General features: G+C 40.8%; 1 protein-coding gene across 1 annotated transcript in view; it reads left to right on the forward strand.

Moving 5' to 3' along the window:
• Window positions 1–13,826, forward strand: part of KDM7A (lysine demethylase 7A) — a 94,272-nt gene that overhangs the window by 20,558 nt on the left and 59,888 nt on the right. The window contains exon 2 of the mRNA XM_048830868.2: window positions 3,418–3,503. Within this exon, the coding sequence (XP_048686825.1) occupies window positions 3,418–3,503 (86 nt within the window). The remainder of the gene's footprint in view (window positions 1–3,417; window positions 3,504–13,826) is intronic.

Consider the following 13,826-nt stretch of genomic DNA (forward strand, 5'->3'; position numbering starts at 1 on the left):
TGGGGGTGTCATTTTTAAAATTTGTTTTAAAGCCACTTCAAAATTAGTTTTGTTTTATTATGCATTCTATACACTTATGTGAGGCTAAATCATTTTGTTTTAAGGTTCTCTTCATTGAACAAAAAACCAAACAAACGCAAAACTACCTCTATATAAACCCCATAGCTAATATTACTTATTTTGAAAGGATTATATTATTGGTGGTGGTGGGAAGGTATATTTGTAATCAGTTGTTACAGGTACAGTTCTACTATTTCAATTTGCCAACGCCACATGGAGACTCCATTTAACTGCCTTGAAACTTCAGTTTTGTACTTCATTTCTGTAGTCTAATATTAGTCCTAAACAGCTTTAAAGCTCTTTTTTGGATGGGAAAGGAGAGGAGAAACTGAGTAGGAGAGGGGCTTGGGGAAAAAAAGGTTGAATGTTTGGTATCCTCAAATGTTTTGTGTACATGTTTTCTTTCTGGAGCAGCCTTCCAGTGGGAGTAGTGGAGGATAAAAAAAAAACCTTAGCTTCGCTTGATAAATTTATGGAGGGGGATGGTATGATGAGACAGCCTACAATGGCAGGTAGCTGATATGCGATAGCTAGCAGCAAATATCTCCAATGGCTGGCAATGGGACGCTATATGAAGAGGGCCCCGAGTTACTACAGGGAGTACTTTCGTAGGTGTCTAGCTGGTGGGTATTTTCCACATGCTCTGGGTCTAACTGATTGCTATATTTGGATTTGGGAAGGAATTTCCCCCGGGTCAGATTGTCAGACCATGGGTTTCTTTTCCTTCCTCTGCAGCATGGGTGGGCTCCAGCTGTGTGCTAATTGGACCGTGGATTGAGAACCGCTGGACTAGGTGATCATGATGGTCCCTTCTGGCCTTAAAGTTTGAGTGTACATGTTGTACGAAGATTGTGGATACTTTGTGGTGCACTTAGAACAGTTTTCGATGGGAATAGTCAGTGGCAGATTGGCCGTTGGTGTAGACTGATGCTGTCTGGAAGGAGTTTGTCTTGTGGCTCTCAATTCTAGTGAATTAAAGAGTTTCATGGCATTCTTTTGATATATATGGTGTGTTTAAAGGTTTTTTTAAGTTTGTCCTTTATAATAAAAATCAAAATCAAAAATGTGCCTAATAAAAACATCTATCTGGAACCATCTTAAAACTCTATCACAATTTAAGGCTTGGGGGAGATCAGCTTTTAATAATCTGATGGAGTTTTTTGATTGCTGTGAAATTACCCAAAGAAACCTACATATTTTTATAAAAGGTTATATATGATAAATCTTCTTTATGTGGTCAGTGGGAGCATTTAATATTTTCTTGTTACATTTAATAGCATTTCTATTTTATCTTTAGACCACTTCTAATGTATTGTTATAGACAATAAAATAAACATTTGTGTAAATACAATTACTTATTTTGAATGCAGAGCAGTTCAACTTTGATGCAGAGTTCATTAATTGTGCTCCGTGAATACAAACGTTTTAACTGACTTCTCATGCTACCATATATAAACACTTGTGATAAAAGATACCTAGACTGCAGTGGATGTCACTGAAGAGCACTCTCTTCTTGACAAGTCAGATATAGCACGCGAGCTTTGCCTTTTTTTAACCAATTTCTTGTCGACCTTGGGTCTGTTATGGCTTCGGGTCTAACTTACATGGCAATAGTATCGGGTAATTATCTGTTTGCATTGGATTTATTAATATGAATGTTTGGTAAACTTTTACGATTAGTGCCCTACCAAATTCATGGACATGGAAAAACGTGTCATGGACCGTGAAATCTGTTTCTTTGTGTGTTTATACTATACGGATTTCACAGGGGAGAACAGTGTTTCTCAAAGTGGGGGTCCTGACCCAAAACGAGGCTGCGGGGAGGGGTATCCCAAGGTTATTTTAGGGCGATTGCAGTATTGTCACCCTTATTTCTGTGCTGCCGTCAGAGCTGGACGTCTGGAGAGGTTGCTGTTGGCCAGGTGCCCAGCTCTGAAGGCAACAGCGCAGAATAAGGGTGGCAATACCATACCATGCCATCCTTACTTTTGTGCTACTGCTCATGGTGGATCTGCCTTCAGAGCTGGGCTCCCAGCCAGCAGCCGCTGCTCTCCGACTACCCAGCTTTGAAGGTAGCGCTGCCATCAGCACCAGCACAGAAGTAAGAGAAGCAGTACTGCGACACCCCCCTCCCACCCCAGCTCCTTTTTGTGTCAAGACCCCTATAATTACAACACTGTGAAATTTCAGATTTAAATGTCTGTAATCATGAAATTTACAATTTTTAAAATCGTAGGACTGTGAAATTAACCAAAATGGACCGTGAATTTGGTTGGGCCCTATTTATGGTATAAAAACTGTTCTTTAATCTTTCATCATTATTTATGAACAAGTCACATACTTCGAAGAGAGAGGAATTCTGTCAAACGTTGGGTGCCTCTCAGCAAAAAGAGTATTTAAACAATAAAATTTTTGAGAAAATTCTATATGAACACTGCTTTTCTAAATCATTAATCTCTAGTGATGCAAAACCTGCAAAATACCACTATCAATACTTCATTTCATATCCAGCTATCTTGAATAGAAAAACCTGACCTTTTCCAACCTTGCTGGGTTTTTATAGCCATCCATATATGTTGGTGTAATCTTACCAAGAGAGGAAGTAACCTGCTGTAATATTTGGTCTAAATTATTTATTTTTAACTGGCCTAATTATAGGTATTTTATAACAAGCGTGATAAAAAAGTTTGTTTATTCAAAAGGATGCATGTTTTGCAGAGAAGAAGAATACACTTTAATGTGGTCACTGTTAGCTGCTGTTGCAAGGGAAGGTATGAGGAAAAATGAATAGTATACCTTATTTCCCTTTGATGTTTGAGAGAATAGCGGCCTGTGTTCTTTTAAAAATTTTTTTTTATGTACAGTATGCTACCAAAGACATGCATTGCCACATGGGAAGCAACAAAGCTTCCATGATGTCTTCTGTAAACTATCAGCACTTAGACTTGAGTAATACATTTTTTCTGGCTTTGCTTTAATTACCTTGCACACCCTGCTTCTTGTAATTAAGATCAAAGCATTTGTGTAGTTACACTATGGAATTTACTTCCATCTGGTTACTTTTTATCAGATACTTTAATAGTATTCCCAATTAAACTTTGATTTGCATATTTTTAAAGTAACTGTATAGATGCTGAAAGTGACACACATAGTTTGGCTTTGGAGTGGAGTCTTGATGTATGTAGTTCTGACTGCATAGAGCTGCAGTATGTTCTGGTAAATGTTGCTAGACTTAACTATTTTTTTTTTTTTTTTTTGGAGGGGGGCCGGATAGAGAGGAAAATAAAAGGACTTGGACTCTTGAGATTTTTTTTTTCTTCTTCTCATGAGCATTGAAAACAATTTTTTTCTTTTCAGCTGTGTCAAAGTAGAGGAGCACCATGCTGTTGACATTGATCTGTACCACTGTCCCAACTGTGCAGTTCTGCATGGACCATCCTTAAGTAAGTACTGAATGCTCAAACAAAGATCAAGGGTGTAAATGACTATATATATTCTGTCCCCAACCTGGAACTGGAAAAAATTGTTGGGAAGGACATTCAAAATGTAACAGGCTATTTATGGCTAATTCTAAGTTTTAAAAAGTAGTCTGGGGAGGTTCACATGATGCACGGCAGCAGATAAATTGGTTTAGCGCACCTACAGACTTTTTTCCTAACGGTCATTATCCCATAAAAATGTAAACCACAACTAAAGATCAAACACAGAGAAATTTAACTGAATATTTGGATTGTGACTGGAGTTTGAAGAAAACAAAACTGAGTTGTAGGGGAGAGAGGATGGTGGTGACTTTTTAAGTGACTTGAGTGTAGGCAACGATGGTGCATCATTCTTCTCAGGTTTCATTGGACACTGGTGAATATAGCAGGGAAGTGAAAACTGACAAAATCCTAAAGGACCACACTATAAAAACAAGGAGTTCTTATTCAAGTGATTGCTCATGTCCATTCCGTTTTAGGGGTGTGTGCTTGTCTCACGCGCTGGTGCCGGAATTTTTTCCCTCTGAGATATCTTTAGGGGACTGGATCTGGCATCCTCTGGAGTGGTGTGCATATGCGGTGGTATAAGGGGTGCTGTTGGCTCCCTCCTCCCTCAGTTCCTTCTTACCGCCTGTGATGGTGCTTGAACGTCTCCTTGCCTTGGCAAGCTTACGTCTCTCAGCTGTGTCTAGTTGTGAACTTTTTGTATATATTTGTTAAAAACTTGTATACTATTATAGTTCCAGTAGTGTTAGAGTTAGTAATAGTTGGTTAATCCTGGACAGAACTTAGCCTAGGGATGGATCATGCACTAGTCCCTAGGCTTCAAGCCTTGTGACTGCTGCAAGAAACCTATGCCACTCTGTGATCCCCATAAAAGCTGCTTAAAGTGCTTGGGGGAACCAATGTGGGCGACCAGTGTCACATCTAAGAGCTTCAGGCCATGAACAAAAAAGGAGTGGGACATTCGTCTTTGAGCGCTCCTTATGGAGTCAGCCCTCGCACTGGCATCGGAGCCGACTAGATCGGACTCTGCTCTGAGAACCGCAGCCTTGGTGCTGAGCACGCCGCCGGCACCAACCTCAGACAGTCCCATCCCCGGTACCGGCTAAAAAGCAAAGAAGGGCTGGAAGAGGCCATTTTCCTGTTTCCTGTGAAGGGAAGGAGAGAGCCAGAGGAGATAAAAAGACCCACGAGGGGCAGCTCTTTCGCTCTGGACTGTGGCCTACTGAGTTGTTGAGCCCCCTTCAATCCCTGCCCACCACCCCAGAAAGCGGCAGAGGCACTCGGCGGTGCTGTCCATGCCGGAGGTCTTTTAGGTTGCTACAGACATATTGTCCCTTCTGGTGCTGTCCACACCAGCTACTGGGGTGCCCCGTTCAAGGGGGAAAACCTGCCCTGGGACCCTTCGAGCAGTCTCCATCTGTGCAGGGGATGCCCCACCAGCTCTCTCCTGAACAGCGCCACCAGCCCCCGGATGCGGGTTGGCTTACCTGCCAGAGTTCCTGACATTGTTCCCCCATCTGCAGGCAGTGTTCACTGGGATCCTGGCGTTGATCATTGGCTGTCTGGTGTAGACCCTTGGAGGCGTGTTGCCAGTCCCCAGAGCTCTGGCGCCTGGAGCGTCCGAATCTCCAATTTTCTGGTACAGATCCCCATGGGTGCGTTGATGGTCTCTAAGACATCGATCCTCTTGCTCCCAGTCCACGGAGCAGCACCGTTCTCATTGCGTGAAGTGTCGATCACGGCACCGAGAGACATGGGCCTGGTACAGCTCCCCAGCAGAAGTCCACGGAGAGAGCCGACGGGAACGGGGTAGACAGGCGACATCAGTCCCATTCTGGTCCCCCAGACGAGACTCCCCTTCCTTGGGCTCTAAAAGTGAGGAGTAAGACCTGCCCGCAGGCCAAGGCCACCCGCTGGGGGCATCGGCATTTCCTTCTGGGCCCCCAGGGGCTGCATGGCCCCAGGGTCAATGACCAACCCCGACACCTGTGGAACTCCTAGGCATGGCCAACCCCTGGACATCTGTGGAACCCCAGGGTATTTCCCCAACCATTGCAGAGGCATTGGTCGGTCTCAAGGGCATCGGAAAGGTGGTCGGCTACAGTCTCCCTCCCACCCCCTGGCTTGTAAGCAGAATCAGAGAAAGCTCCCCAGGGACAGCCAGCTTCATCTGAGGCTCCCCTGGCAGAGGCAGTGGAGTTACCAGGCCCATCTGTACCTGTCTCCTCATTATCTTTGCCCGACGAGGCGATACCGGGGCCCTCTCACACAGTTCTTCAGGATGACACAAAAGCCCACCAGGAGCTTTTGAAGAGGGTGACATTGAACCTCGGGCTGGAAGCAGAGTTGCCGGTGGAGCCTTCAGACTCCCTGTTCAATGTGCTGAGTGCAGCAGCCGCCTTGAAGGTGGAATTACCAGTACATGAGGGAGTTGTGAAACTGAGCAAGGCCCTTGGCAAAGCCCATCCTGCCTGCCCCCCCATCTCTAAGTGGGTGGAGCGGGAGTACTATGTCTCCGCTAAGGGGTTTGAATACCTGTACATACCCCCCGCCCCAAGCTCACTGGAACTGTCAGCAGCCAAGGAGCATGATAGATAAGCCCAACCGGGATCGACCCCTAAGAATAAGGAGGCAAAGAGGCTTGATCTTTTTGGTAGAAAGATTTATGCTATGCTCAGCCTCCAGCTAAGAGGTGCCAAACATCAGGCCCTAATTGGCCACTATGATTATAACATCTGGCAGTCCATGGCCAAGTTTGCAGAGTCGCTGCATGAGGAGCCCAGGAAGGAATTCCTGGCTAATCTGGAGGAGGGCAGAGCAGTAGCCAGGACAGCCCTACAAGTGGCTTCAGATGCGGCAGACTCCATGGTCTGGTCTATGGCTTCGGCCATTTCAATGAGGCTGGCATCCTCGTTGCAGTCATCCGGCTTCGTGGCAGAGGTTCAGCAGTCCATCCAGGACCTCCCCTTCGACAGCTTGGTGCTGTTCACAGAACAGACAGCAAGTTGCATGGCCTAAAAGACTCTAGGGCCCCTTCATGCTTGGTGGGTCTGAACACCCTGGTTGCCCACGAGAAAGCAGTTCAAGCCACAATAGTCCCACAGGTTTTTGTGGGTCCTTCCCGTTCAGAGTCGTTCTGTAAAAAGGTCAGGGGCTTTAAGCGTGGCAAGGCCATCAGCCGAGCTCCTCAGCTCACTCGAGCTGTACCCGCACCCAACTGGGTAATAAGCAGGCATTTTGAGGGTGTGCTTGAGCATGGGTCCTTAGCACAGTAGCAGGGAGGTATAGGCTCCAGTTTATTTCCTCCCAGTCTGTCTTCAGGGATCCTTCTCACGAGCATCTACTTGCTCAGGAGGTGCAGGGCCTTCTGCAGGTGGGAGCAGTAAAGGAAGTTCCTCTGCACTTAAGGGGAAAAGAGTTTTACTCCCACTATTTTTTGATCCCAAAGGCCAAAGTGGGTCTGATTTATGTCATAATCATATAATATTACTGTGAAGAGTATGGGGTGCAGTGTCACACTATCCTCTTGCATCTTTCTAATTTTTCTCATTGCCCTAGTGTTGCAGCTCTCTGAAGATGGATGTGTGGGGTTTGTGTTTAATCACACAAATTTATATTTTTTTATAAATTAATAGGGGAGGTAGATATCAGGGTTTGTATTTTTTTCATTTGTATTATATAATTTTGCTGAGACAGGAAGTGGGCAGGGAGGAGTTTCAAAGGTGATCAGATAGTCTGTTTGAAGTAAAGGCTCATAAATTCATCCTACTGCAGGGTTCACCCAATACTCCCTGGACTTGGAGCTTGATTTCTGTGCTTGATAACTTTTGAACTTTGTCAGCATGTCGCACAGGAGTTTTGGTATACAACATACTTTGTTATGCTGTTTGATTCTTATCACGTGATAGGTTTTAAATATTTTGGGTTTTTCCTCCCAAAGGGATGACTCCTGTATACTGTAAAGTTTGTATAATTTCTTAACCTAGGTTTCTGGGAAACTGGCTCCTATTAGACTTTTGTTTGGTCTCTAGAAAATGTTCAAAATGAAATACTCTGGATCATTAAATCAGTACCTGTTCCTGTAATTTAATGGCTAGTTTGGGATTAAATTTGCTTTTGAAGAATATGAAGAGCATTCAGATTACTATCAAAAGAAAATAGTAGCCTCTTTGGAGGCAAACTGCATATGTTTTCCTCTTGTGAGCATATTTAAATTGTGCCGAGAGTGGATGGAGCAGGTTCTTACCTTTTTGCTCTTAGGGCTGAATGAAAAGGGATGTATCTTGGAGCGTAATGATTAAAACATTTTAATAATGGAGAAAAGAATATTGAATGGAAAAGAGTAAATGTTGTGAAACACTTACATACATAATAGTGTGGTCTTGGTTTTTTAAAGGCTAACCCTCTTCTTGTTAAGCCCTTACCTAGGGAAATGTTTTGGGTGGAGTTTTGAATTTTATTCTAAAAGTTTATCAGCATTGATTTTCCACCCCTCCCCTCCCCAACCAATTCCCCGAGGATATTTGAAAGATTGCTGAGAGGTTGGGTAACCGACCTTTCTCTGAATGGCATATGGAGATTACATGCTAAGAATCAAGCTTTGCCTGCCTTTTCTAGAGTGTTTCTGATCTGTATGGGTGTGACATCTGCTCCTCAATTAATAATGTTAGAGATGAGATGTTAAAGTTGTTGCAGCCCTGATTGTTTTGGAAAATTAATCTCTTGTATAGGATATAAATTAATAGCTTCAGGATTAGCAATGTTTAGTTTAGGGGCTAAAAGCCTTGTTAAATGCCTTTTTGCACTGGTGTGGTTATCAATTCTCTAACCTTTCATCCCTGCACCTGTCCTATGGATCAAAATACAATATAATGCATGGAAATATCCACCAACCTCCTCCAACGTTCTTCCCACACCGTCTCTGAAAGTGTGGTGTGATGGAGGTTTTTGGGGGTTGGGTGGGGAGGGAAATGGGCTTTGTAATTTACCTTGACTGCTAATAAATCCTGGATCTACCAAATCAAGGAGAGAGATATGTTCCAAACTTAAGTATGCCTCATGAATGTTCAGCTGACAGTCTCCTTCTTAGAGCCCTGCAACCCAACCTGAACCCAGTGAAACCCAACCACAAGTGTCGGGTCTTGCAGCACTTCTCACCATACACACCACAGCAGAGGGTGGCAGACTGCAGAAGTGGGCTGTTCATCCATTGCTGCACTGACTCTATATGGGCAGGAGGAGGAGAACTGACTCCACAAGCAGGAGTTGGTGGCAGCGCTGACTCAGGTTTTGGGGGAAGGGTCGGGTTGGAAAATGACCTGACCCTCTCAGTCTTGGTTTGGATGGGCTTAGGTCTGGGTCAGGCCTAAAAATTAGGCCAGAGCAGATTTCTGTCTCCCTCACTTATATCAAGGGGCTTACAGCTCCAGTACCTGCACTGATCGCCAGTGCAGGAATATGACATAAGGATAAGGGTGCACTTTGCATTGGAAATTCTTTGAAAGAGAAGATGATGTAGAGTAAAAATTATCTTAATTGGTTCACATTGTTTCAAGTGGGTAAATAATCTAGATTTATTAGGCACAATAGGTGAAGTCTCTATTCTTCAGCACATCACCTCTGTTTGAGCTGAAATCTTGATTTGGGCTTTCATTAATTGGCTCTAATGTTAAAGGTAGGGCTTTCGATTAATCACAGTTAACTCAGGTGATTAACTTAAAAAATATTAATTGCAATTAAAAAAAATTAATCGTGATTAATCTCTTTTAATTGCACTGTTAAACAATAGAATACCAATTGAAATTTATTAAATATTTTGGATGCTTTTGTACATTTTTCATATATATTGTATTCTGTGTTGTAATTGAAATAAAAGTGTATATTATGTTTTGTTACAAATATTTGCACTGTAAAAATGATAAAACAAAGTATTTTTCAGTTCACCTCATACAAGTACTGTAGTGCAATCTCTTTGTTGTGAAAGTGCAATTTACAAATGAAGATTTTTGTTTTGTTTTTTGAGTGCAGTTATGAAACAAAACAATGTAAAACTTCAGAGCCTGCAAGTCCACTCAGTCCTACTTCTTGTTCAGCCAATCGCTAAGAGGTTTGTTTACATTTATGGGAGATAATGCTGCCCTCTTCTTATTTACAGTGTCACCAGAAAGTGAGAACAGGCATTTGCATGGCACTTTTGTAGTTGGCATTGCAAGATATTTATGTATCAGATATGCTAAACATTCGTATGCCCCTTTGTGCTTTGGCCACCATTCCAGAGGACATGCTTCCAGGCTGACAACACTCATTTAAAAGAATGTGTTAATTAAATTTGTGACTGAACTCCTTGGGGGGGAATTGTATGTCCCCTGCTGTTTTACCTGCATTCTGCTATATATTTCATGTTCTAGCAGTCTCGGATGATGACCCAGCACATGTTGTTCATTTTAAGAATACTTTCACTGTAGATTTGACAAAACGCAAAGAAGGTACCAATGTGAGATTTCTAAAGATAGCTACAGCACTCAACACAAGATTTAAGAATCTGAAGTGCCTTCCAAAATCTGATTGGGCCAGGGTGTGGAGCATGCTTTGAGAAGTCTTAAAAGAGCAACACTCCGATGCAGAAACTACAGAACCCGAACCACCAAAAAATAAAATCAGCCTTCTGCTGGTGGCATCTGATTCAGATAATGAAAATGAACATGCATCAGTGCACTCTGCTTTGGATTGTTATCGAGCAGAACACGTGAGCACCATGGACGCATGTGCCCTGGAATGGTGGTTGAAGCATGGAGGGACATATGAATCTTTAGCGCATCTGGCACGTAAATATCTTGCGACGCTGACTACAACATTGCTGTGAGAACACCTGTTCTCACTTTCAGGTGATGTGAACAAGAAGTAGGGAACCTTATCTCCTGCAAATGTAAACATGCTTGTTTGAGCCATTGGCTGAACGAGAAATAGGACAAAGTGGACTTGTAGGCTCTAAAATTTTACATTGTTTTATTTTTGAATGCAGTTTTTTTGTACATAATTCTATATTTGTAAGTTCAACTTTCATGATAAAGAGATTGCACTACAGTACTTGTATTAGTTTAATTGAAAAATACTATTTTTTTACAGTACAAATTATTTGTAATCAAAAATAAATATAAAGTGAGCACTGTAAACTTTGTATTCTGTGTTGTAATTGAAATCAATATATTTGAAAATGTAGAAAACATCCAAAAATATTTAAATAAGTGGTATTCCATTATTTAACGGTGCCATTAATCGCAATTATTTTTTATAATTGTGCAATTAATTGCAATTTTTTTAATCACTTGACAGCCCTAGTTATAACTGAAGAGCAATCAGTTCGGAGAAGTGGCTGTTCCTTTAAGGTAGCCCACACTCTAAGCATCTACATTTTAAGTGGGCGGTGTGGATGATGGGGTTCCTTAAGCAAGGTTTCAAAAGTGCTCCATGCATATGAAATGCTACATAAGTGTGAAATATTACTTGTATTTATTATAATAATAATCCCTATTACTTGAAATATATTTTTTCCAAAATTGTTTTGAAAGAAGCTTAAACATAATTATGTTCAGATTAAAAGGAATTTGTATTGCAGTTCCAGGGAGTATATATGTTAGGGATATTTTTCCACCTAATCATTACAAGATTGTTTATAACAATATAACTTGTAGGACTAAAGGTATAAAAAGAGCAAATTCCATATTACCAAATGTCAATTAAGGCTGACTTCTGGCCCACCAAAGAATCCACTGTGCTAATAAAGGCAAACTGCAGCACCGAAAGGAACTCTGCTGTGTAGTTTAAAGATGTAAAGATAAAATTCACTAATACCAGAAAATCACTCAATTTATTTTCACACTTCAGCCAGAATTAAATCCACTTCTGATGCTGAATGAGCAAGCAACAGGTCGACAGGAGCTTCACCAACCAACCACATATGTAGGAGCCCAAACTTTCAAGTGTGTGCTCCTGACTTGACAATGTATGGCATCCTATGGGTATGCAGTTTGAGTATCCACATGTCAGCTTGACTTGTGCACTTATCAGATATTTCATACATGTTTTTGAAAATATGGGCCACCATATTCTATTCCTACTCCTGCTGTGTAGACATGTAGATCACTGCAAATGTATTTTAGTTGAGGGTTGCACTATTGCCAACCCGAGGCATTAAAAAATGAGTAATCATGAATAGCTTAAAAATAGAGGTATTTTAAAAATTAATACATTGTGGGTTCTTATTCTTTGCCTACTGGTTTTGAAGCTTTTAGGTTACACTTGGGTTATGTTTTCAAGTTTCTCTTGCTTATCATGAGGGCTAGAATGTTTTTTAAACCTGAGACTCTCATGTAGTCAATTGACTGCAGGATCAGGAGCTCCCAAGAAAAACATTCATGCATGTTGGCAACACTGTTTTTCATCTTGTTTTAACCTCTTTCAAATCCCATAGGTCAGCCTGTTTCTGTTGTGGTAGCAGCTAAAGACCCCAAACAGTATTAAATCCCCATTGTACAAACAAATAACACTGACAGTCCCTGTCTAAAATCTAGATTGTGATTTTTCTGAGACAATAGGCAAGGGTCAAACAAAGAGGCAAGTGGAGGGGAGGGCAGGTAGGAATAGTAAAGGTGTGTTTACATAAATTATTCAGAAGTGGTTACTGGCCTGGTGTGCAGAATGTAAAAATTGTAATTAAAATAATAATTAAATCAAAATGTAAATAATGTTTTCTCCTGTACTTCCTTAAACTAAACTTCTGGCCCATTCTCTGTTGCTCCTTTTCCTAAAACACCTCTGCGTCTCCAATGGATTTCCTTAATCCATTTCTAGTGTTGTAATTGTGGCAGGGACTTGCTTGTTTGCATTGGTGAGGGGACAAATATTTTTCCTTCCACTTCTTAGAGTTCATTTTTTACATGGCATGTTCATTCTAAATGACAAAAGTCAAGAAATTTGTTTTTTAAACAGAGTTATTTTACTTATCTGATTGTGTACTGTTCTAGTGTGTCTTACTGGATTTTACAAACTATGGAAAATAATTGACAGTTAAATACAAAGGTACTTTTCATACTGCTTTGTATTCTTGAATATTCTCTCCTGCTCAAGGAAGCATGGTGCACCTCCTCCCTAAGAACCACGTGGTGAAAAAGAATTAACTGAAATAAAATTATTAATTTCCAGCTCTCAAATGTTTAAAAACTGATTGTAAACATGAGTACTGCACTGTAAAAATAAATGTATTATGCAACTACTACGTTCTTTCATTGCAGTATATTATTACATCACAGATGAATTTTGGTGGAAGTGTTGTATGTTGCACATAATCAAATTAGTGGCTAATACTCTGCATTATTCAAATATTATTTATGATTTGAGGAAGTAGGTTTGGAAAGTTAATTAAAACTTGGCTTCATTATTCTTGAAGTACTGCTGAATATTTGAATAGTCTAGCTCTACAACACTGATTATCAGGTTAGCAAGTCACTATAAACATCACATGTTTAATTGAGCCAATTTATTTTCCTAAGTGTCTTTTAAAGGGCACAGTTTGTTGCCTCTGCAGAAAACAATACATCATTAGGAATAATTACCTGTCATGTATAACGACTGGGAGATGCAAATAGATTAATTAGCTGTCAATCAGTGCTGGACTGCAGCTGGTGATTCTGAAAAACCAGCAGCAAAAAATACTAGAGCTTATTAAAATAAAGCGAAGATAGGCGTGTGGGTGTTTTTTTGGTTTTGTTTTATAATTGAGAGTTCAGTCTTACTAGGTTTTATTGCAGTCTTTGGTGCAATATAAACTTTTTACAAGAGCTTATCCTAAATTTATTTAATATTTGGAATTATGGAATATTTGTTTAATTTGTTTTGGGTTGAATTAAGATCCAATAATATTATCATATTAATAAAACTGTTTAGTTGTTAGATTTTGTTAGCCAGGCTTTTTTCTCAAATTTTGAGACACCATTTGTGTAAGCTGGCTAGTAACCTGAGCTCTTTCCTTTTCAGCAGATATAATCAAGTTCTTGATCTGTACTAGAGTAGTAATTATTACGTTACACACTTGGTCTCAGTATATATCTTGGGGGCAGCTGTCTATTAGCAGCTATCTAATACTATTGATCACAGTTTGGCATAGTTTTTTTGTTTTAGAATTTATCAGAATAAAATAAGTATAGTCTGAGTTTTAAGTTTTTGTTCAACTTCCCTCAAGTGGTAACTGTACATTGCAGATCAATAAAAAGGTAGTGAGCAACT

This window comes from Caretta caretta, chromosome 1 (genome assembly GCF_965140235.1).
Source record: "Caretta caretta isolate rCarCar2 chromosome 1, rCarCar1.hap1, whole genome shotgun sequence".
Taxonomy (NCBI): domain Eukaryota; kingdom Metazoa; phylum Chordata; order Testudines; family Cheloniidae; genus Caretta; species Caretta caretta.